The 24,592-nt window shown below is 36.9% G+C and overlaps 1 protein-coding gene across 3 annotated transcripts in view; it reads right to left on the bottom strand.

Moving 5' to 3' along the window:
• The window catches only part of GDAP2 (ganglioside induced differentiation associated protein 2), a 70,745-nt gene that overhangs the window by 34,530 nt on the left and 11,623 nt on the right, over positions 1 to 24,592 (bottom strand). For all 3 annotated transcript variants that reach the window (XM_017524164.2, XM_017524165.2, XM_017524166.2), the window contains exons 4-8: positions 19,488 to 19,641; positions 18,953 to 19,041; positions 13,548 to 13,624; positions 6,402 to 6,561; positions 4,235 to 4,391 (exon numbers count right to left, since the gene is read on the bottom strand). In XM_017524164.2, the coding sequence (XP_017379653.1) occupies positions 4,235 to 4,391; positions 6,402 to 6,561; positions 13,548 to 13,624; positions 18,953 to 19,041; positions 19,488 to 19,641 (637 nt within the window). The remainder of the gene's footprint in view (positions 1 to 4,234; positions 4,392 to 6,401; positions 6,562 to 13,547; positions 13,625 to 18,952; positions 19,042 to 19,487; positions 19,642 to 24,592) is intronic.

Raw genomic sequence — 24,592 nt, 5'->3', positions numbered from 1 at the left:
TTTTTTTTGGAGAGACAGGGTTTCTTGAACTACTAGACTCAAGCGATCTACCCACATTGGCCTCCTAATGCGCTGGAATTACAGGCATGAGTCACCATCCCTGACCACATTATAAAAACGGTGTATAGGTTCCCTGGACCACATTTTTGAGAAGAAAACAGAGTATCAGGTTCCTCTCTGGACCATACTTTTGAGAATTGCTGTTATCACTGTTAAAACAAAATGCAAGGAGGCCAATTAGCTTAAGGTTGCTTCCACACCAGGGGCACTTACACAACCAGACCAAAATTTAACTTAGAGAAATCCCTTGTAACTGATTAATTTTGGAAACAAACAAACAAAAAGCAAGTAAACTGAGTTTCAGCCAATCACAAATGTAAAACTAGCTGCATCATACCCAAATAAGGCAAACACGTAGCTGCAGCCAATCAAGTAATTCCTTTACTTTGCTTCTGCAGTCAGCCTACAAAAGTCTCTGGCTCACGCGGCTAACCTGAAGTTCTTTGAACCGCTTCTGGTTTTGAGTGCTATCTGATTCATCAATCCTTCTTTGTTCAAACAAACTCCATTAAATTTATTTTGTCTAAAGTTTCTAACAACACTCTGAAGTATTCTGCTTTATAGATGAAGAGAAGACCTCATCTTCAATCATCACAGGCACTGGACACATAAATGGGAAATCAGAAAAATCTTTCGTTTACACACAGCTCCTTACTCAAGCAAACAGCTTTGGGAGCCATAGGCTGTCCTAGTCTCCAATCCTGCAACTGTGTGTTCACATAGCCTAACTGCAGTTCTGAACTTCTGCCTCAATACCTCTGACGTCTGAAGGTAGCGTGGCTCATTCATGGATTTCCAGAAGATGGGGAGTACTTTATCTCTGTGACCTTGCAACTACAATATTATCTTGTAGAATAAGTGTTCATTTCCTAAACAAAATGGAAAAAGTCAACTGCATTACAAAATTGACTCTCAAGATCAAGGCCATCTACCAATACAAAGGACAATGCTTTACACGCTATAGGACTACTTTCCAGAAAGTGTGGGATCAGTGAATATAAGTTCATTTTATTACTGGCTTAAACTAATAGCTACTAATTAAAACTAGTCAACTCACTTAGGGAAAAAAAAAAGCAACCAGCCCAAAGGCAAACTTAAAACTTTCAGATATCTGTACCATTTTATGGAGAAATGAGTTACGTATGTAGTGTATAAGTTTGTATGTGTGTGAGAGAGAAAATGAACAGAAGAGAACAGGTTGTTTTGAGAAAGGTGATAATCAGGTAGTTCTTTGGTATGTGAATATAGAAAGTCTCCAGTTCTTTCCCAACTCTCTGAAGTTGGCTTGTGTGAGTGGGTTGAAGGTGAGGGTAAGGAAGGGAGGTATGCTGCAGAGGCTACACTGAAGGATCTTCCTTAAGTAGCTGTAACTGTTGAGCAAGCCACAATTTACCTCATGTAACATAATGGGGTCACACTAGGTCAGTGATTTAGGGCCAAAAAGAATCATTTAAGACTCTTCAGAAATATTTCTGAGTCCTTTCCATGGAGGACAAGAGGTTTGATGCTGGAAGTTTGGTGTGGGATACAGATTTTTAACAAGCACTCTTAGTGATTCTAATGTTGATGGACTGATGATTCCACTTTGGAAAGCTATTAACAAATGATCACCAAAATTCCTTCCAACTATAAAGTACCGGTGAGAGACCACAGACCAGTGATTCCCAAAGTGTAGTCTGTAGGCTTCTAAAGAGTTCCTGAAATGACTTCAGGAGGTTGTAAGTTCAAAATTATTTTTGTAATAACATCATTTGATTTTTCACTACATAGACATATGTACCAATAGTGCAAAAGCAACTGATGGGTAAAAACAGCTCATAATAGCCTTACCACAAATCAAGACAGTGGCACCAATAAACAAAAAAGGCCAGCTGCATTTAAGAATGTCTTCAATGGAGAAGTAAAAATTATTAATTTTATTAAATCAGCTTGAGAATTCACCTTTTTAAATTAATGCAAGACAAAATGGGAAGAACACAAAAAGTACTTTGGCATACTGAAGTGTGAGGTTGCTTTTTTTCATGCAATACCATTTTTACTTCAAAGAATGACTAGCATATAAAAAATAGTTATTCAACATGAAAATCTGGCAGGTGTTTTCCCAAAAAATGAATAAAGTGACCCTGACGTGTCAAGAAAACCAACAGTATTTGTTGCCAATGATAAAACTTGAGCTTTATATATATACAGTATATATATATATGAAACATTTTTATTATCATCAGAAGCTTGATCATTCCTAATATTAAAGACTTTTCTGATGAGATTGGTGATACTATACAATTGATACTAACAAATATAATTTTTTGATACTGTATAAAGAAATGTGTCAATATTTGGAGCTCCAAATAATTCAATGAATCAACACTTTCCAAAAAGCCAATATATTATGTTATAAAGTCATGCTATAAATTATTATTATCAAATTTGTTCAAAGTACAGGATAGAACGACACATTTTAATATAATAGAATTCAAAAATTCATGGATACAGTTTGAGATTCTACATGACAACTGTATTTTAAAACACTACCAAATTCTGGTATTGTATCAAAGAAGAATATCCCAATTATTTTAAAAGACTGTTAAAATGCTCCTCCATTTTCCAATTATAATCTCAGTGAGGTCGGGTTTTCTTCATATGCTTTAGTCAAAACAACTTATTGCAGCAGTTTGAACGCTGATATGAGAATACAGCTGTCTTTGTTTAAGTCAAACATTAAACGATTTGCAAGATTTAAAAAATACAAAACACTACAATCTTTTTCATTAAATTAAAAAAGTTATTTTAAAATAAATATTTTCTCATGTGTTAAACACTGATAGATATAATCCATGTAAACAAAGCTCTCTGGGGTCCTCAACAATTTTTAAGAGTGCTAAGGAGACTTGATACTTAAGAATCCCAGATCTCAGCCATGTGAGGAACCCAGACACTGTAATTAGTGAAAAATGTCCATCCGATAAGTCTTACACATATGGCCAAGTTTAGAAACCACTGAAAGTAGTATTTGACTGTGGTTGCCTCATTTGGAAAAGCTGTTCCTTGGTGCCCCCTAGTGGCTCATATGCTTTTGTTTTTTTAAATTAAAATCAGAATAAAGGAAGACCAGGAATTGAGACACGAAATACTAATTCTGTAAGGGACTCCAGAGATCATGTAGTCCAACCACCACTAGCAGTGGAGACAGGCAGCATGCAGATATCATTACATTACAGCACAAAAAACGCTATGCTATGCTTTGGGTAAGTACAGGGTACGAAAAAAGCATACAGGAGGTGGCATCTGTTCCAGACTTGGTAGTTAGGCCTCCAGAGACAACTGCTTTTGAAATCTGCATAGAAATTGAAGGATGAGAGTAGCCCCCTCAAAAGGAATGGGGAGTACCAAAGCTCAAAGATAAAACAAGCCATGATTTGCTCAATACAACAGAGAACAATTTTAAGAGCTTGACAAGTACCAGGTGCTGTGCTAAAGCTCATTACATTATCTCAGCGAATGCTCACAAAAACCCTATGAGGTACTACCCCTCAATCAACCCAATAAGGCAATGGATAGTAGGCATTTACAGTTTTATGTATTTGTTTTTTAAATTTTCTTTAGACTTTTTCGAAAAGCAGCTACCTTTACAAAGACTTGATCTTTGGAAAAACTTCCCCAAAAGTACAAAAGCTGCTTCTATGTTTTTAAAAGGATTTCTTCAAAATTGCTTTAGAAGAATATGGAAGAACTGGTTTGCATGTCTTATAAGGTCCTTGGGATAAGTCAGGGAGAAATAAAGGTCTTTTAAATTTCATTAAACTGTAGTTTATCGTTTAATTATAAAGTAGAGCTAAGTAAATGCTTTGTAACTGCCTTTCCCTTTTCCTAATTTCTCCTTTTAAAATGTAAACCTTGCATTGAGGTACTACAATTATAGTACACAGGGTAGGAGCTCTGAAATCACACATGTATTTGAATACCAGTTTCACCACATGTTAACTGTGGCCACTGATAACTTTCTTAACTTTGAGTGTTTGCACCTCCAAAATGGGGACGGTGTCTTCCTCACTGATTGTCATAAAAAATAAATTGGAATGCATTATGTATACATGTAGCTCATGCATCAGATGTAAGGTCCGTTTCTTGTTTCTGATATTCTTATGTATCTAACAGCTCTGAAGGGTTGTCTTACTTTCTTTGATGCTGCTTCTGCAGAGCTGCCTCTGATAATTGTCCCTGAAGGATCAGTTTTCTTTGCTTGTCAATATCTCCTTCCATTCGAGCAAAAGCATGAGAGCCAATGAAAGACAGATCAACTCCCAAGCCTTCATCCTCCTCTTCTTGATTATCTGTAACAAAAATGCTACTATCAATAGAGAGCTTACACTAAAACTAGACAGTAAACGAAACACACTGTGAATGCTGCAGTAGGGATGACAGTGAGATAACTAAAAAAAGTGGAGTTAAGGTTATTTTTGGGAACAAAATTGTAATCGGATTTAGGCATTTGTAAAACTGAAATAATGAAAGAAACTGCCTGTCCATGTGTGATAAAGGTTTTAGCAGTATGTGAAATCAAATCAGGGTGACCTGGCTCTTAGGAAGAAAAGAATAGAATGTGGTCACACACAAAAAGACAGAAGTAATTAGATTGTATTTGGGCCTAAAGATGGCTCATTGCACAGCATCTGACAAAAAATAAGTATAAAAAACAAGCATTTGGGATTTGGGAAGGTTTACTCAGCACTGTTGAAGGAGAAAGCATTTGATTGCATGAACCCCAGCCCTTCTGTCAGCTAACATCCCAAGATGAATGGACCAGGATCACAGAGTATAATCCACATTCCTTAAGAAATATTTCAGTTATAATTTAGCATCCTGGTTTTCTACACTGGTCATACCAACACAGTTATTTTGGTCCATAAGAGTTATAGTTCTCACTACAAATTAATACATTAGCTTTCTAATCTATCCACACAACCACTATGAGTTGGATTAGCAGAAATCAGTCTCTTGAGAACAGATTATCTCTTATGCCTTGGTAGATCTGTTAAGCGAAAACAAAACAAAACAAACCTTGTACCATGGGGAACCTCCCAAGGCAATGCACGCACTTGAATTCCAACCTGGTGGACAATCAGCTGGAATTTCCCCACGTCTGCTTCACTGCTCCTCAAACTGACAGGCCAATAGCTCGGAAGGGCCTGCTTTAATTAATAACACCCCTCAAGTAAAACTTGGTTATATAGATTTTAACAGATTTAACATTCTATTTGAAAATATTTAAGAACACTAAGGCCTACAACATCAAAGTATTTTCTGATATATGAATGCAAATCAAACACTCTGGGAATGGTGGAGGGAAGAGAATCTTTCAGCAAATGAGTTAGTCTTATCTACTGTCCAGCGCTCAGAGGTTTTGCTGTTCATCAGAATTATCACACTAAATGCATTTTATGAAAGAAAAATTTTATGGTAGTCACAGGCATGAGGATTTCTGAATAACTCTTGGCATTATTTCAAGGATATATTATACTGCAGGTTCACCCAAAGTGCAAGGGTACCCCTTCAGCAAAGCTTGGTTTCCAGACATTTCATATTTTCTGATGCTAAACCTCTTATAATTCACTCCACCTGATAAAAGTCTATGTACTGGTGATAAAAATCTTGAGTTGCTTCCTAAAGATTTTGGCTTGGTGCTCATTTTTAAAAGAAGTGTTCACACTAGGAATTTCACAGTAATTCCTTCATCTGCTGGATGTCAAGACTGAGTCCCAGCACTGAAGCCTGTGAGGCATGTTTCTGCAGAAGGGACTTACAACCTTCAATATGTACACATGAACATCACTACAAGGGGCCACACAGAGCAGATACAGAAGGGCTACCATCCTAACACGTTCTACATGCTATTCCAACCTACAACAGTATATAACCCTAGGAGACAAAATGAATGGTTCTAGTACTCGTGTCTTAGTATTTAACGTTAAACATGATTTTTAGAGGATGCTGAAAGCCATTTAAAATGTTAAACAAAAAGTACGTTAGTACTTTACTATCTCAACAGTGTCCTGCATGAAACTATAAGTTCCATTAGGGTGAGAATATTGTTATAGCCACCTCTTAATCCCCACTGTCTAACACAGACTTGACATGTATCTATCCACCTATAATTCTATTTTTAATTCAAGAATAAATTTCAATAATAGAACTTGAAAACTTCTAAATTGGTCTTGACTGCAGTGTCATGCTAACAGACAGCTTTCCAAAGGTTAAGCTGAACTTCTTACTTCTTTGGTGGTTGGTGCCTTATTTTTGCTTCTTAACAGGGAGACTTAAAAAGTTAGAACTCTAGAACTCACCTTCTGGAGCACCAGGTTTTTCACTTATTCTAATCTGTCGTTCAGGTACCACAGGCTCTCCTTCTGCATTTCCAATATCTGCAGGTAGGTACGGCAATGATCGATTCTCCTCCTTTAATGACCTTGGGAAGTACAGAGGTAGCAGCTTTTGGTAAGTAGCCTGTGTCAGAAAAGCAAGACATTCTGTGAAAAACAGGACACAACAAAGAACACCTCAGCGGCACTTAGTGCTGTTCATACACTGTGAAGATAACCTCCATTAAGAATAGACTTTACCACTTCTGAGCTCAGATTAGATACTACTGTCTGGAACCCTCAATCAGCTTCTGCGTTAAAGATAAGGATATTGTTATCTAGTCAAGTTAAATGTCATGCCTATCCTAACAATTCCAGGTCACTAAACCTGGAATGCATAAGCCCTGCCACTCCTGGCCCCATCCCTGCCTTCACTTCCTATTGATAACAGTCCTTCAAAATCTAGCTTAAATGCTACTTCCTTAACTCTCAGTGTGCCAGCAGGGTCCATTCAACCCAGGTATTGTTTCTGAGTTGTTTGTGAAGGATTTCTCTTTCATGATGTTTACTATTTCTTAAAAATGTTTCAAAGGACAAAGATTAATTTTACTTAAAAAAACAGAATAAAACTTATCTTGTAATTCCCACATTGATTGGTCCATGGACTAATAAATCTGCAATACATTAAAGACATGCAGTGCTCTTATTTATCCTATATCTTGAAGCATGTTACTTTTTCATCATCCTAGGAATTGTTTTCTCATTACGTAGACTTACTCATCAATTATTAAAAACTATACTAAAAAAGACTAAATTAAAATAATAAAAAAATGATGGAATCACCTAGGACAATGAAATCATTCAAGAAATCATTATCTTACATTTTCACATTGTGTTGCCCACAGTATTGCATCATCTTTTAAACATTTATATAAAAATGGAGATATCATCTTTACAGCCTTTTTTAAAAAACTGAGATAGGATTCACATACCATAAAAGTCACCCTTTTGAAGTATACAATTCAGTGGTTTTTTTGGTTTGTTTTCTTCTTTGAGATGAGGTACTGCTATGCTGCCCAGGCTGGTCTCAAACTTCTGGGCTCAAGCAATTTTCCCACCTCAACTTCCCCAGTAGCTGGGATTACAGATGTACATTACCACACCCAGCTTCAGTGGTTTTTCATATACAGTGTTCACAAAGGGGGTATAATCACCACCACTATTTAATTCCAGAACATTTTCACCACTCTAAAACCCACTCGCAGTCATTCACCATTCCTCCCTTTCCCACCCCTAGCAATTACTAATCTTCTTTCTGTCACTACGAATTTGTCTATTTTTGGACATTTCATAAAAATGGAATACAGGGCTGGGTGTGGTGGTTCACCCTATAATCCCAGCACTTTGGGAGACCAAGGCAGGCGGATCACGAGGTTAGGAGTTCAAGATCATCCTAGCCAACATGGTGAAACCCTGTCTCTACTAAAATACAAAAAATTCACTGGGCGTGGTGGTGCACACCTTTAGTCCCAGATACTCGGGAGGCTAAGCCAGGGGAATCCCTTGAGGCAGAGGTTGCAGTGGGCTGAGATTACGCCACTCTACTCCAGCCTGGTAACAGAGTGAGATTCGGTCTCAAAAAAAAAAAAAAAAAAAAAAAAGGAACACAGTATGTGGCATATTGTGTCTGATTTCTTTCATTTAGCATGATGTTTTCAAGGTTAACTCATGTTGTAGCAGTTATCAGTACTTCATTCTTTTTTATGGCTGAATGATATTCTAACACATATGCACACACACACACACACACACACCACATTTTGTCAGTTCATCAGGTGATGACATTTCAATTGTTTCTGCTTTTTGGCTATTATGAATTATGCTACTACAAATATTTGTGTATAAGTTTTGGTGTGGAAGTATTTTCAGTTCTCTTCTATATATACCTACAAGTCAAACTGGTGCATTATATGGTATGTTTAACTTTTTCATTAACTGCCAGGCTGTTTTCCAAAGTAGCTGCACCATTTTTACATTTCCATTAACTATCTATGAGCGTTCCATTTTCTCCACATCCTCACCAACACTTGTCATTACTGCCTGCCTTGGTAATTATAACCATGTTAGTGGGTGTAAGTGGTATCCATTGTAGTTTTGACTTGTATTTTTCTAATGGCTAATGGTGTGGAGCACCTTTTCAGTGCTTACTGGCCATCTGCATATCTTCTTCAAAGAAGTGTATGTTAATTACGTTTAATTTTTCATTTTTTGTATTTTATAATGTTTTCACATCTTAAAAAGCTTTCTAGTGTGAGAATACTGTCCCTGTAAGGGATAGCTAATTCCTAAAGATAGTAAACAGTGTATCTTGCATATGCCAACCAAGCAGTCCCAAATCTACAGCCCTAATCATTTCCTTACCTAACTCTTACACACCAAGCAAATATTTCTCCTGGTTTAAATCATCCCAGGGTCAGGTATCAGGAATCTAGAGATTACTCCTACAGCCCAGAATAATGGAATTATTCAAACTAGCCAGTCCTAAACTGTAAGTCCTGCCCTGCCTTGCCTTTCCCAAGGAAATCCCAATAAAGGCCAGGTTCAGGATTTCCTCATACTCCTGCTTCTGCCTCCTGACTGAAACCTAGTGCTCCTCCTGTGGCCCTGCATAGCACCTACACCTCTCTTTTTTAGATAAACTTTGAAAAACACTAAACTTTTCTTTCTTTTAAACAGTCTTTCTCGCCATAGGCCTCTCTGTCTCCTCAGAGTCACCTTTGTAAATTAAAACCTAGGCATGAAACAACACGTTTGTTCAAAACGTTCGTTCACTTTTCAATTTGCTTGTCTTTTGTTGAATTATAAGAGTGCCTAATTTATCCATTTATATTTTGGCTGTTTGTGCTTTTGGTGTCATATCTAATAAACCACTGCCTAACCCACAATCAGGAAGATGTATATCCACACTTTCTTCTAAGAGTTTTATAACTTTAGCTCTTACATTGAGGTCCTAGATTCCCTTTGAGCTAATTTTTGTACATGGTTTAAGGTAGGAATCCAACTTTGTTCTTTTGCATGTGGATATCCAGTAGTTCCAATACCATTTATTGAAAAGACAATGCTTTTCCTCATTAAATTGTCTTGAAACCACTGTCAGAAATTTGATTCCATTGACCTATACATTTATCCTTATGCCAGTACCACAGTCTGGATTATTACAGCTTTGTAGTGAGTTTTGAAATTGGTAAGTGTGAATCTTCCAATGTTGTTCTTTTTTTCCAAGACCGTTTTGACTATTCTGGGTCTCCTGCATATCATACATTTAGGATCAACTTGACAATTTCTGCAAAAAACAAGTTGGGATTTTTATAGGGATTACGTTAAGTCTGTAATACAATGTAGGGAAAATGGTCAGTAAAGTCATCTTAACAACATTAAGTCTTTTAATCCGTGAACATAGATGTCTTTCCATTTATTTTTTAAAAATTTTCTTTCAAAGAGGTCTTATGGTTTTAAATGTACAAATCTTTTAGTTCTAAATATTTCATTATTTTTTGATGTTACCATAAGTAGAATTGTTTTCTTAATTTTTGTTTCTGGATTGGTCATTGTTAGCGTGCATACAATTTATTTTTGTATATTGGTCTTATATCCTGTAACCCCACTGGAACTCTATTAGGTCTAACAGTGTTTTATTGTGTGTGTGTGTGTGTGTGTGTGTGTGTGTGTGTGTGTACTCTTTAGTATTTTTGATAAGATCATGCTGTCTACAAATAACAGTTTTATTGTGTGTGTGTGTGTGTGTGTGTGTGTGTGTACTCTTTAGTATTTTTGATAAGATCATGCTGTCTGCAAATAAAGGTACTTTTACTTTGTTCTTTAGTTCCGGTGCTTTTTATTTCTTTCTCTTAGCCAAACGCCCTGGCTAGTAACTCTAGTAAATATTGAATAGAACCGGCAAGAGCAAAAATCTTTGTCTTCTTCCTGATCTTAGGCAGAAAGCTTTCAGTATTTCATTAAGTATGTGAGCTAAGGGTTTCCCACAGATTCCCTTTTCCAAGTTGAAGAAGTTCTGTTTTATTCCTAGTTTGTTGACTGTTGTTATCAAAAACGAATGTTGCATTTTTTCAGTGTTCTTTTCTACATCTATTGAGACGGTCCTGTGGTTTTCATACTTTATTCTATTAATATGGTATATAACATTGATTCAGATTCTTGTATGCTGAACCAAGGCTGCATTCCTGAAATAAGTCCCACTTTGGGGTGGTATACAATTCTTTTATATTCTGTTGGACTTGGTTTGATAATTTTTGCATCTCTAGTCATAAGAGATATTGCTCTACGGTTTTCTGGCGTGTAGTATATTTTTAACTTTACTGGACAGAGTTGAGAATTCCAAATTTTTCATTTGCAGTCCATAATATTAAAGAGAAGACAATTAAATGAAGAAAACATTTTGGAATCATTAAATAAATCAAAAATGAATGTAACGAGATAGGCAGCAGCCCTCTTAATGATGATCATAAGAATTACTGTATAAGGTCTTGAAGTCTTAGACTCTGAGTCTTCAGACAACAATATTCTAGATTATCTCTCAAATTCAATAATCTGTGAGTTGATGATGTATTTTTTTCTTTTTTTGAGACATAATCTTGCTCTGTCACCCTGGCTGGAGTCAGGGGCACAATCTCGACTCACTGCAACCTCTGCTTCCTGGGTTCAAGCAATTTTCATGTCTCGGCCTCCCTAATAGCTGGGAGTACAGGCACCTGCCATCATATCCAGCTAATTTTTTTTTTTTTAATTTTTAGTGGAGACAGGGTTTTGCCATGTTGGCCAGGCTGGTCTTGAACTACTGACCTCAGGTGATCCACCCACTTCAGCCTCCCCAAGTGCTGGGATTACAGGCATGAGCTATAATGTATTTCTAAGGACAAAAGGGAAATCTGGTATTCTCATTCAGTAAGTCATTCAACAAGAAGAACTTAATCACATACTATTTTGTGATAGGAACCTGGACAATCTCATTTTACTAAAAGGATGTGTTACAGTATTCTTCCATGTTTTATGTTTGTGCAACAGTATTTAGTTGACACAAGGAGGTTTGCTATGTTTAAATTCTTACTAAAATGTCTAATAAACTTGTTTTTCATTATCTGTTTATTCTTCTATAAATTATTCACAAATAACTTTTGAGAAAAAGATGGTAAATGTTGATTACTTTCCCAAGTATACTGAGGGCAGACTTATTCTCTGTTCCTCTAAATCTGGGTCAGGTGTCATGATAAGTTGCCATGGTACTGTGGGGCATACCTTAGCAGAGCATTTGCTACACTGTAGGGTGATCTTTGTTTACCTGGCTGTGTCAGCGTTAGTCTGCCAACTCCCTGAGAGCAAGAGCCATATCTCATTTGTATCTTATCCTATGAAAATGGAAAAATCTCTGAACTAGACTTCACCCCTCAGCTTCAAACTGATAAGCACGATAGTTTGCTGAGCCTCTGCTCCTGATGATCCACTGATCCTCTAAAACAACGTGTTCAGAAAATAATTTGTCTTCATCCCACCTCCAAAACTTTTCCTGCTTTCTATTTCTATCTCAATGGTGGTATCACTATCTAGTAATTCAAGCCAAAAACCTAGAAGTCATGCTTAACTCTTTTTCCCACATGTATTTAATCAACCACCAACTTCAGTTGAATTTATTTACTAAATATTTAAAATGTTAACACTACCAGTGCCCTTGTTCAGGCCTGATCATTTCTCATGTGGAGTACTGCTACCACCTGTTATCTCTTCTTGCCATTAGTCTTTCTCTTTCCAAATCATCCTCCACACAGCTAAAACAGAAAGTAGATGACATCATTTGAGTAAAGCTCTTTTGTTTCTCATTACTTAATTAATAAAGTCTAAATTTTGCAGCTTGTGACACAAGGCCTTGAGTGATCTTACCCCATCTAACTTTCATTGTTGCCACTGTGAGCCTCACATTTGATGCAACAGCAATACTAAACACTCTATGCTGTATCTTATTTCCATGCCTTTGCTCAGGCTTGTATGACTTGTCATTTGCCTCTCTCCCTTGGCAAACCTTATGTACCTTTTACAATTATTTCAACTTACATATCACTTCCTATGGGAAGCATTTCTTAACCCCATGCCAGGCTAAAGTTATGTCCTATCCTTCCCATACCTCCATTAATGCACTTATTAAAATTATCCTAACTTCTCTGAATTATCTATCTCCAGTAAAGGATAAAGCCTCCTTGAGGAAACAACCATTATTTTTTCACTGGTGTATTCCCAGGACCTAATATAGTAAACCTGATATACGCTAAACACTCAGTAAAAGATCACTGGAAGACTCTATGTATAAATAAAGAAGATGAAACAAAGTAAATGTGCCTTTTTTCAGCGAATTCAAAAGTACATATATATTTTATATGTAGCTACATATGCTTTGAATAGATACTTCACCAATAGATAGCTAATACGAATGTATTAGCTCATTTAACTATCACAAAAAAACTGGATACAGGTACTATTAGTATTCCAATTTTACTGAAGCAGAGAAGTAACTTGCTCAGTGAAACAAAACTGGGAAATACTGTAAGCTGAATTAGACAAAGCACTCTAAAATTAAAGTGTAATGAGACAAGAATAAACTATTTTCTAGAATGGCTTGAAATTAAATGGAAATATATTAAACCTAACTACATATAATAAAATATATAAATCTCACAGTGCCAGCCACTAGGCTAGGCTGTCGCCTGTCACCAAAGCTTTGCTGGCATGTTAGTTTTCCAGTTACGCTCCTCAAACATGCAGTGCTTAGAAGGTGATGCTTTGAGAGCTAACACAGGGGCCAAGCAGAACAACTCTACTTTCTAAGACTCCACTTACAGTGACAACGGTTTAGTCATAAAAAATATGAATAAAATGCTCCTTCTTGACTTATTTTTAATTTCCAACACAGTCTTTTTCAATGAATGATGGTAAGTCCACTGTCAAATATATACACAGATAATTAGGATTTGTCGCTGGAAACTCGGTAAGTATATAGTGATAAGCCAAAGGCAAACGCTTAAAGGTAGAAATAAGATTTAAACAATGTAACAATTAGCAAAATACCTCTTCAAGATCAGAGACAGCAAATACTACTTTTTCAATGGTTTCCCCATGAATCTCTAGGAATCTTCTGACAGTGCCTACAAAAAAGAACAGAAAGATTACTCAATAGCTAAAAAATTACTTACACATAAAAATCAAGCTCTTCAATGTTTATTTTTGTAAGGGATCACGTCTCACTTCATTCAGGACTCTGTTTAGTAATACCTGTATAAAAACCCGTCTCTGATCTGCTTTCCTCCACAGCAACTGGGATAGACATTTTATGGAGTTATGTGCGTACCGTTATCCTCCCTGTCTTCTCCCCATTCACTAGAATGAAAGCTCCATAACAGAAGCAGCTTTATTGGATTTATTGCTCTATTTCCAATGTCAAGAACAGTGTCTGGCAAGAGAAGATGCTGACTTCAGACAATTCTCTCTCATACAGTACATTGTTCTTATTCCTTTCTTTGGCCAGAATGATTTAGCACAAGTGTCTTTCCATTCGTTCAGTTACAGTATAAGATATCTTACCCAGCCTTTCATCCCTTGACAAAACTCCACAAATAAAGCTCAATTATTTTTTCTTAATTTCTATGTTATTCTAATTCTTCTCTATCAACTTCCTAATAACAAGACCTACTGACATTTACTTCAGTTCTTATCTCATTGGATCTCTCCCTAGCTTTAGTCCTTAACATGCATGCCCTCACCTTTTAAAAATGTTGTCCTCCAGCGTTTTGTCTTCAATACTTTTTAGATATACTTATTCTCCTTAGCTCACTAATTTGCTGGATAGGTATTACCTCAAATGTTGATGGCTCCCAAATCTTTATATTCTTTTTTTCTGAGCAAAAGACCCAAATTCCCTGATTCCTATTGGGTGCACCTGCTCAGATAACTCACACAGACCTCAAATTCAATGTATTCAAAGCTGACCAATAGATCCAAATCCTGACCGCCATCTTTTTCCAGGAAACCGGCTCCTTTTAACCTCCATTACTTACCTTGGTTACATATCAACATCCAACCATCATCCAAGCTAGAATCCTGAATTGTCTTTGATGCTTTCTTTATCTCTTCCTTCATACTGCATTTTCAAATAGTTCCCATGACTTTTAATTCTATTGCTAATATTTCTAACGTTTATTTCTTTCTTTTGGCTGCTTTCAGGTTTTCAAGGCTCACACAGACTTTGGCAATGAGCTCCTAACTGCTCTCTTGTGTCTTTTTTCCCCAAGTCGACATACTCACTGTTGGCTGACTTATATTCTCATGTTACCCTCCTTACTAAACACTGGTGATCACTCTGCACTGCTTACAGGTTAAGATTCAAAAATTCTAGCATGACTCTCTACACTCCAGCCCCAACTATCCACTTTCCCCCAGTCAGCTCTTTAGTCCTACTTCCAAATATTCCTCCCACAGCTTATGCTTTAGCTAAATCTACTTTGCTGTATTCAAAACATACCACTTACTTTTATGATGCCCTGCCTCTGCTTGCTTGGTTACTTTTGACTAGAATATGACTCATCCCCCATTCTCCTCTTGGTGAGCTCCTACTCATTTTTCAACACCCAGCCAAGAGCCATCCCCAACCTTCCTTGTTCCCCTCCTGGAATCTTCTGAATACCCTTCATTTAAAGAATTTCTCACATTTTATAGCTAGACCAAGCTTTCTGAAGACCAAGTATATTTTATATTAATATTAATTTGGGGCCTAGCACACCTTATGATGTGATATGCAATCATTCAAAAGTAACTAGTAACAATTTATGGCTCATGTACATATTGCCTGCTTTGTTCAACACTGTATCTCAAGAACCTAACAGAGCAAACCCATTTGTTAAAAGACTAAACAAACACTCCTAACTCTCCTCCAGTTAGATAACAAATTTATTTTTCATTTTCCCTCTATTTTGCTTTAATACTTTTTCAAAAATGAACTTTCAAAAAAAGATTTTCAGCAGGGTATGGGGGCTCATGGCTATAATCCCAACACTTTGGGGGGTGAGGGCGAGAGGATTACTTGAGCCTGAATTCAAGACTGGCTTGAGCAACACAGTGAGACCCTGTGTTTATCAAAATTTTTTAAAAAAATTAGCTAGGTATGGTGGTGCATAGCTGTAGTCTTAGCTACCTGGGAGGCTGACGAGGGAGGACTGCTTGAGCCCAGGAGGATGAGGCTGCAGTGAGCTGTGATTGCCCCACTGCACTACAGCCTGGGCAACAGTGTACGACTCTTTCTCTCAAAAAACATACAAACAAAAAACAAAAAGATTTTTGGTTTCCTATTTATTTTGACACCAAGTTTTATGTTCATGCATAATAGTTTCACAGAATATAATTATATTATTTCCTTTGGAAGATAAAATACAATGCTAAATAGCAACCAAATTGAATTTTCTCAGTGGAATTCATTTAGAAAATTAACTCTGCAAAAGCAGTGAAGACTGGTGTCATGAACCTAAGGTTTTAGTACTAACGGCAGGCCATGCCGTTCCTTTCAAAGTTTCATCTGTGCACTATTATCTCCAACCAATTACGATGTCCTGTGCTTAAATGTCTAATGAATACCCTTTAACTTGTAAGAATGACATCTAGGACATTACAATTCCCCATCTGGAACCACCACAAGAACAAACACCTTCATCTTATTTCTCACCACTGTATTCTTTTGTATACAGCACATAGTAGTCACTCAAATTTTTGCTGGATGAATAAATAACCTGATAAATTTATTTCAATGCAGATGTTTCTTTAGGTTTTTTCTGGTGAAGAACAAGCTGCATATGAACTAAGGAAAAAAACACAAGTCTTAATACATCTATCAAAAACATATTACTTAGGCTTCAAATGAAATAAATTTTGGTAAGTTTAATAAGAAAGCTTTTGATACTAAGAACTTAGAGCTATATCATTAGATTTATTCTTGGCCCATATATGCCTCAAAAGTACACAGGCCATTTGTTTTCCAAATGTTTGATAAAGTAACCAAACAAAGGGCATCATCTTCTGTGTATGTATTTGAATGAGATGCTACAGTTGTGCCACTAGATTTAAGGCATAATAAGTCAAATGTGCCTTATAAACTATGAGTTAATTTGCCCACTTTAAGAGTTGTACATTTCCTTTTTGCTAATTAAATTCTAGAAATTGCTTCACCAAAGTCCCTTACACTCACTATTAATCTTTATCTGCTGTTACTCTCACAGTTGACCTCTCCTATAGTACTGTATCAAGTGATTTGTCTGGGGCCACAGAGCTACAGTTGGCCTGGTAGAATTAGAACTAAAAACTAGTCTTCTTAACTCCCTATTCAGAGCCTTTTCTAAAAAATCATGCTTTCTCTTTAAAATATAATCCTTAGGATTACCTTAATAAAAACTAGATACATAAAAGAAGCTATGGGATGACAGGGCAAGGACTAAGTAAAATCAGAGAATACAGAGACCAGCCAAAAGCCTTGTTAGGAGCAATGATAACAAGGCAGGAACTTTGCTTTGGTTAGGCACCATTTAGAAAATAGGCAGATTATAACACAGCAGTCTTCCACTGAAGCAGTTCTAACTCAAACGTAATGAATCATCTAGTATAACAGACAGGTTATTAGACTTGGGAGTCAGAAGGTCTGGATATATGCTCCAAGTCTGTACAGCCCTGATAACAGGAAACATTTCTGAGCCTCTTTATTTGTATAATGGACACCATACTACCTAAAACACTGGGTTGTTAAGGAAAGTAAGTGGAATTTACTTGTCCCTTTTTAAAATACGTATTTCTTAAGCAAGTACCATATGTCAAGCATTCAAGAAAGAAAGATAAGATCCCTGCCCCTCAAGCTCAGTCTAATATAATGTATATAAACTTAATTATAAAATATATTAAATTTACTATAAAATTCTTGAGCAATTAGAATATTGGATTTTAAAATAGCTTATAATTTAATAAGGCTAAGACTGAACAAATCCTCATCCTAAATTCCAGGCTATATAATAGTAATTTATACATTCAAATATCTTTGTGGTGTTTGTGGAAATAAGGCTTTCAGCTCTTCAACTTTAAATTCTAGAGATAAAAAGGGTCTTAAACATCATTTAGTATAGTTTGTCTCCCAAATGAGAAGTGTTTTCTATAATAGCTGCAACAGGTAGTCTCTGCATGGATGTTCCTAGTGACAAGAAGTTCACTAAAATACTTTTCTGTTACAGATAGTACTATTTCAAGTGGGACCAATATTTTCTTCCGTATAACTTGGTTTTAGACTTTGCCTTGTACAATTGAAGTTCTTGTCTACAATCCTGATGATGATCTGTAAATTTCCTGAAATAACATGGAAATTCTGTATTTATGCACATTTTTCTTGAGAAAAGGTGCATAGTGTTCTTTCGCCACATGCTCATTGTAGTTTATGATAATACCCCAAAGAACTTCCGCTTGAAAAATGTAGCATGGAGTAAGTCCACAATGAGACTCCTTCAGATATTTGAAGACGGACATCATATTTGCTATAAGCATACTCTTCTTTAGGAGAAACACCACTAATGGTTGAAACTGTTTGTCCTCCTGTTTGTCAGTGTCTCACGCAATATGACACGCACAAATATATACAAAACTTGAGATGTGGACTAAACCTGCATATATACAGTGAGATCATGGACTCTCTTTAGCTGAATGCCATATTTGTAAGTCACATATACACATTTGCCTCATATTAATTGAGCCTAGTCTTTTTAAAACCTAAATGCAGTGTTTTACATTCAAATAGCAATGTGTGAAAGTGGCTAAACTGCCAAGTGTTACACAAATATGATGCCATGAAATCTGACTGCATTTGTTGCAGACTGTAAAGATTATTCTAAATTCTGATTTAATTACTCAATGCATTAGCCATACTTTTTAACTTCGCATCACTTTCAAATTCAAGAGGCCAGCTGCTCTGAACCTACTCTGGTTTCGGAGGCTGCCCAATTCAACTCATTCTTTGCTCAATTAAATTCTGTTAAATTAAAAAAATGAATAGGGATGTCTTCTAACCCTTTATTCAAATGGATAAAAATGTCAACCTGAAAAGTAAACTGAGAGCTCTGCAACTTGCCAATAAAACTTCCCTCCAGAGTGCCACAATCACTTAATTAATTTTCTTTGACTATAACTATTTAACTAATGATAAAAAAAAAAAAAATTTTGTTGCTTTTTTTTTTTTTTTTTGAGATGAGGTCTTGCTATATGTTGCTCAGGCTAGAGTGCAGTGGCTATTCACAGGTGCCATCACAGCTCACTGAAGCCTTAAACTTCTGGCCTCAAGTGATCCTCCTGCCTCAGCCTCCCAAGTTGCTGGAATTACAACTGTAAGCCACCATGTCCAGAATTTAAAAAAAAATTTTAAGATTCAATTCATGAACAGCATCTCCAATATTACTTACGAAGTGCTATGTGTGTTGCATCCTCTAAAGGATAACCACGTTTTGCAGAATTGATGACACAGAAGCCAACAGAAGACATTGACTGCTCTCTGCAATCAAACAGAAAACACAAAAATTGCACTTCAAACGTTTGTAATACATACACAACAATATATAACTAATTTCAAAATGCAGCTCAACTTCTCCTTGCCTCCCTCTTCTACAAAGCTACTATAATAGCTAACCCAATTGCACTACTCAATAATTATATTAATATACAATTTAACTGCACTCTTTGGAGGACATATATTACACATAAAAACTGAATAAAAATGGAAAAAGGTTAAATTCTCAAGTCACTCAAATCTATCCCATCATCCTGCTAAATTTGAAAGAATAATTATATCATCAGGGTCCTCCTAAATCACCTAAGTTCCTTAAAATTTGACTTCCATTGCTAGGTTTTTAATCTTTAAAAACTGGGGCCTTCATATTTAAAAACTAGGGCCTTTAACAATGTATGATATGCTGTGTCCAGAAAATGAGTAGGCCATACTTTGCCAGTTGAAGTACATTTCTGTAGCAGCTGTAAAGGGAGCTCTCGGCTGCTGTGCGATAGCGGCTCTTATATTTAGGTCCCACTGTGTGAATGATGAACCGGGCAGCTAGATTGAATCCTTTTGTCAATTTTGCTTCACCTGTTCGGCAACCTGGAAACAATGGAAACACATATAAATTTGGAGGTATTAGGAAAACAAAAATAAAAACAAATGAAAGCATCAAACAAAGAGAACGTATTAGGAACTCTGAGAAATTTCTGTTAAAACTACAGACTGAATACAAGCATTTATTTCTGTTCCTTCTGTTCCCAAAATGACAGTAAAGCAATACAATAGATATAAGCACAGACAGATTAAAAAAAAAATGAGAAAGAACAGATAAACATCATCAAAATTTTGGAAGGTAGAAGGTCAACTGACTAGTAACTGACTCAACAGAGCAGAGAAATCTAATTGCTTGCAGAAATGAGATAACTAATACGAAGTAAGCTGATTTGTATTGAAAAGCAGTGTGGGATATAAGACAGACTGCTTTGATTCAAATCCTGAGTTACCATGCTCCTGTTGAGACACTCTGGGCAGGGGCTTGGCCTTGATGTAACTCCATTTCCTATTTAAGAGTGATACTAGCAGTATGTACTTCACAGAATTAAATGTTACTATATGCAAAGTGCATACATGCATTAGCAATTATTGTTATTATTACTAGAGAACACTAAAAAGGCTCAGAAATTGGAGCCCTAAGTACTTGTAAAGGCTATGCTGTGAGGTGGGATGTGGGACTAAAAAAAGTTTATATAAAAACAGTCAAATCTATAATACCTCCCCCAGCCAGCACAGCAAGGTGATGATTTATTTTATTTTATTTTATTTTTTTTTACCACCAGAGCAGCAGGGAAGAAGTTTATTCTCCGGAGATGCTCAACTAGAGAGTTTCTGGATTCCAGAACCCCAGGCACAGCTGAAAAGAGGGGATTTAGTTAAAGTATTATACCTGACAGCGAAAGTCTAGCCCTCTGCTCCTAAATGGCTTTCAAAACAGATATCTAGGCTTAAACACCTGGAGGATTCCTTTGCAAAAAATTGAGAGGCCCAAACCAAGGGACCTACAGATTATGGTAACTAGGGAAAGTTCCCCAATAAAATAACAGGGCTCCTATTCTGTCATCTGCTTCAGGACTCACCAGGCCCACCTTTGTCCACTGTTAGGAACTGAATGCTTGAGTTCCCTCAAAGTTCCTGTGTTAAACTCTACCCCCTAATGTGATGGCGTTAGGAGGTAGGGTCTTTGGAAGGTAATTAGAATTAGATACGGTCATGAGGGTAGAGCCCTTATGAATGAGAGCTGAATCCTTATAAGGGTCTACAGAGAGCTGCTCCCTCTCTCTGCCATGTGAAAATACAATGAAAACTCAGCAGTCTGCAGTCAGGAAGATAGCCCTTAGCAGAACCTTATCATGCTGGTACCCTCATCTCAGATTTCCAGTCTCCAGAAGTTCCTGTTCTTTATAAGCCACTCAGCCTATGATACTTTGTTATAGCAGCCTGAACTTACGTATACACCCATGTGTACAAAGTTTCCCATGAATTTTTCAATTCTTCCATCTTAAATCCAGCTAATACTTAAGGGTCACCAGAAAGCAACAAAAGCCTCTAACAAAAACTAAAAGGGGAGACTCAGCAGATGCTCAAGAAATAGACAACACAGGGAAGAAAACTTAAAACAAAATCAGAATGTCATAAAATTAGACTATTCAGAGAACAGGAAATGGCACTTATGTAAGTGCTATAGCCAAGTGAAAAACATGACAGCAGAAATGAAAAGTTCAATAGAAGAGTTAAAACTAAACTTGAAGAAATCCCCCAGAAAATAAAACAAAAAGACATTGAAAATTAGAGATAAAAGATAAGAAAACGGAAGAATTAAGCAAGAAAATACAACATCCAATAGGATTTCTTCAGAGAGAATGAAGAATACAGAGGAAGGAAATTATGAATGAAATAAAACAAAAAATTTCCCATAATGGAAAAACATGAGTTTCTAGAGTCAAATAACCCATAAAATACTCAAAAACCATATGAAGGCACATCACTGTAAAATCTAAGAGCACTTAGAAACAAAGATGAGATCATAAACTTTCCAGAAAGAAACCAGTAACATACAATCAGGGACAAGACCAGCACAAGACTTCTCAACAGCACTAATCAAAGTAGAAAACAAAGGAGTAGTGCCTTCAAATTTCTGGAAAATGATTTCCAAACTAGAATTCTATTTCTGAGCCCATTACAAATTAAGTATGAAGGTAGAAGTAAAATCTCAGTAGTTTTGCCCTATTGTATCCTTCTTCAAAATCTCCTGGTAGATTTATGCACAAAGATGAGAGATCCAATCCATCAAACAGATAAAAAGATTTTCCAGGATGATGTTAAAAAAAGTTCAAGAACAATAACTGCACAGCAGGAATACAGAACAGTCTAGAGAGGAAAGGGAGGATGGAGGGTTCCAGAGGGACTGTGTCAAGAAAAAAACAGAATGGAAGGATCAAACTGTTATCACTCCAATTAAGAGTGCCATCTTAATATGAGCAATGGCCCAGGTCTAACATGATACAACATCAAGTACACAACACACCACCACCTATAAAATATTTTAGCCAAAACTTGACTCCATTAGACATAATATCAAGTTTATAGGAAATACAAACTAAATGGCACCTAAAATAAATCAAACAAATCTAGAAGGAGGGACATTGTGAAAATAATTGGCCTCTATCACTCAACAAGCCAGTGTCATAGACAGGGGACTGTGCTGGATTACAAAATACCACACACACGGCTGGGTGTGGTGGCTCATGCTTGTATTTTCAGCATTTTGGGAGGCCCAGGAGGGCAGATCATGAGGTTGGGAGTTTGAGACGAGACTGACCAACATGGTGAAACCCCGTCTCTAAATACAAAAATTAGCTGGGTGTGGTGGCACACACCTGTAATCCCAGATACTCAGGAGTCTGAGGCAGGAGAATTGCTTGAACCCAGGAGGTGGAGGTGGTGGTGAGCTGAGATCACACCACTGTACTCCAGCCTGGGCGACAGAGCGAGACTCCATCTCAGCAAACTGACACACTAACAGAAAACTAAACACCGTATGTTCTCACTCATAAGTGGGTGTTGAACAATGAGAACATATGGACACAGGGAGGGGAACATCATACACTGGGGCCTGTCGGGAGCTGTTGGGGTTAGCAGAGGGATAGCAGGGGGTGGGGGGATTGGAGAGGGCTAACAATAGGAGAACCTAATGTAGATGACAGGAAGGATGGATGCAGCAAACCACCAGGGCACGTGTATACCTATGTAACAAACCTGCATGTTCTGCGCATGTACCCAAGAACTTAAAGTATAATAATGAAAAAAGCAAAATAAAAATAAAACCCCCCACACAGAGACAAATTAATAAACATAACAAAAAGATGCAATGTATGGTCCTGGATTGGATACTGGTTTGGATAAAACAGCTGCTGCAAAGGACATTTTTGGATCAGCTGGAAATTTTAAGTATGGTCTGGGTAGTAGATGTATGTAATTTCTGAAATTAAAAGGTGGAATTCATTTGCTGAAGAAGGCAAATTGTAGAATATGTACATGATTATCTTATTTTGAGACTAGCATACACACAATTATTCTTTCTTCGTAAGAAACGATATAAGAATGTATGTATACACCCACACCCACATACAGGTTTAAACAATAAACAAATGTCACATAGGTTTAGTTTCATAAAATTTCTAAATTCATAAAGTGAATGTAAGACTGATTATTTTCAGGGGGAAATTTGGGTACAAAGCCAACCCTGCCTATTCTAATTTTAGTATCAATTCTTAGATGCTTAGATACTAACTGAACTGACATACAGTTTCACGTATCTTTTTATCAAGGATTCTATGAACACACCATGATTATCATTCTTCCTCTTCAATATGATCCTTTTTTAAGTATTTGAGAATAAGTAGTAAGTTTCCCCCCAAATATTCTCTTCCCTATGTTAACCCTAACTCTTTAACTTATTCCTTCAAATAATCTGGTTTTCACAATGTTAGTAATTTTCTGTTAGGTGTCCCCCAGTTTATTACTCTTAAAAAGTAGTAATAAAAGACACAGTTCTTGTCCATATTGAGTTTATAGTTTAATGGAGATACAGTTACTATAAGACAATTTACAAGACTACGATTGTGATAAGCCAACAAGAGAGAAGCACTGCAGGCTGGGAGCCTATATTGTGGGTGGTCTGATCTATTATGAAGTAAAAAGAAACAGTGCTTTGAGGAAGAAATGTAAGCCAAGACTTAAGAATAAGGGTTGACAACTGAGAGAAAGACCAACAGCAAGTGCAAAACTGGAAAGGAGCTTGGATGACAAGGCAGTGAGAAAAGATCAGTTTGACTAAAGCATGGAAAGGAAGGGAAATGGGGGCATGGGCTAAGCCTGGAGAAAAGTGACTGAACTCTTGCAAGGCCATGGGGATCAGTTTAAGGAGTTTAGATTTTTAAGTTTAATGGGAGGCCACTAAATGGTATGAAGTAGGGGAACCATAAGAAGAAGGAGTTTACACTTACTGGTTGTGTGTGGACAATGGATTTAAGAAATGAAGAATGGACGTAGCGAGATCAGCTGGGAGAGAGGATACGGCTGTAATGTAGGCAGGGAATGATGGTTGCATATGCTAGCTGCTGGGGACAATGGTGACAGGCAGAAATAGATTTAAGACTATTTAGGGCATGCTGATAGACTTTATGTGAGGGATAAGAAAGAGGAAAGTGTTAACCCTAAGGTTTCTTGAATGAAAAATGAAATGGGAGGCTGGGTGTGGTGGCTCATGCCTGTAATCCCAACACTTTGGGAGGCCGAGGCAGGCAGATCATTTGAGGTCAGGAGTTTAAGACCAGCCTGGCCAGCATGGTGAAATCCCATTGCCACTAAAAATACAAAAATCAGCCAGGTGTGGTGGCACATGCCTGTAATCCCAGCTACATGGCAGGCTGAGGCAGGAGAATTGCTTAAACCTGGGAAATAGAGGTTGCAGTGAGCCAAGATTGCACCATAT

This window comes from Cebus imitator, unplaced genomic scaffold (assembly GCF_001604975.1).
Source record: "Cebus imitator isolate Cc_AM_T3 unplaced genomic scaffold, Cebus_imitator-1.0 Scaffold32, whole genome shotgun sequence".
Classification (NCBI taxonomy): Eukaryota; Metazoa; Chordata; class Mammalia; order Primates; family Cebidae; genus Cebus; species Cebus imitator.
The sequence above is the reverse complement of the archived record's forward strand: the minus strand, read 5'-3'. Positions and strand labels throughout refer to the sequence as shown.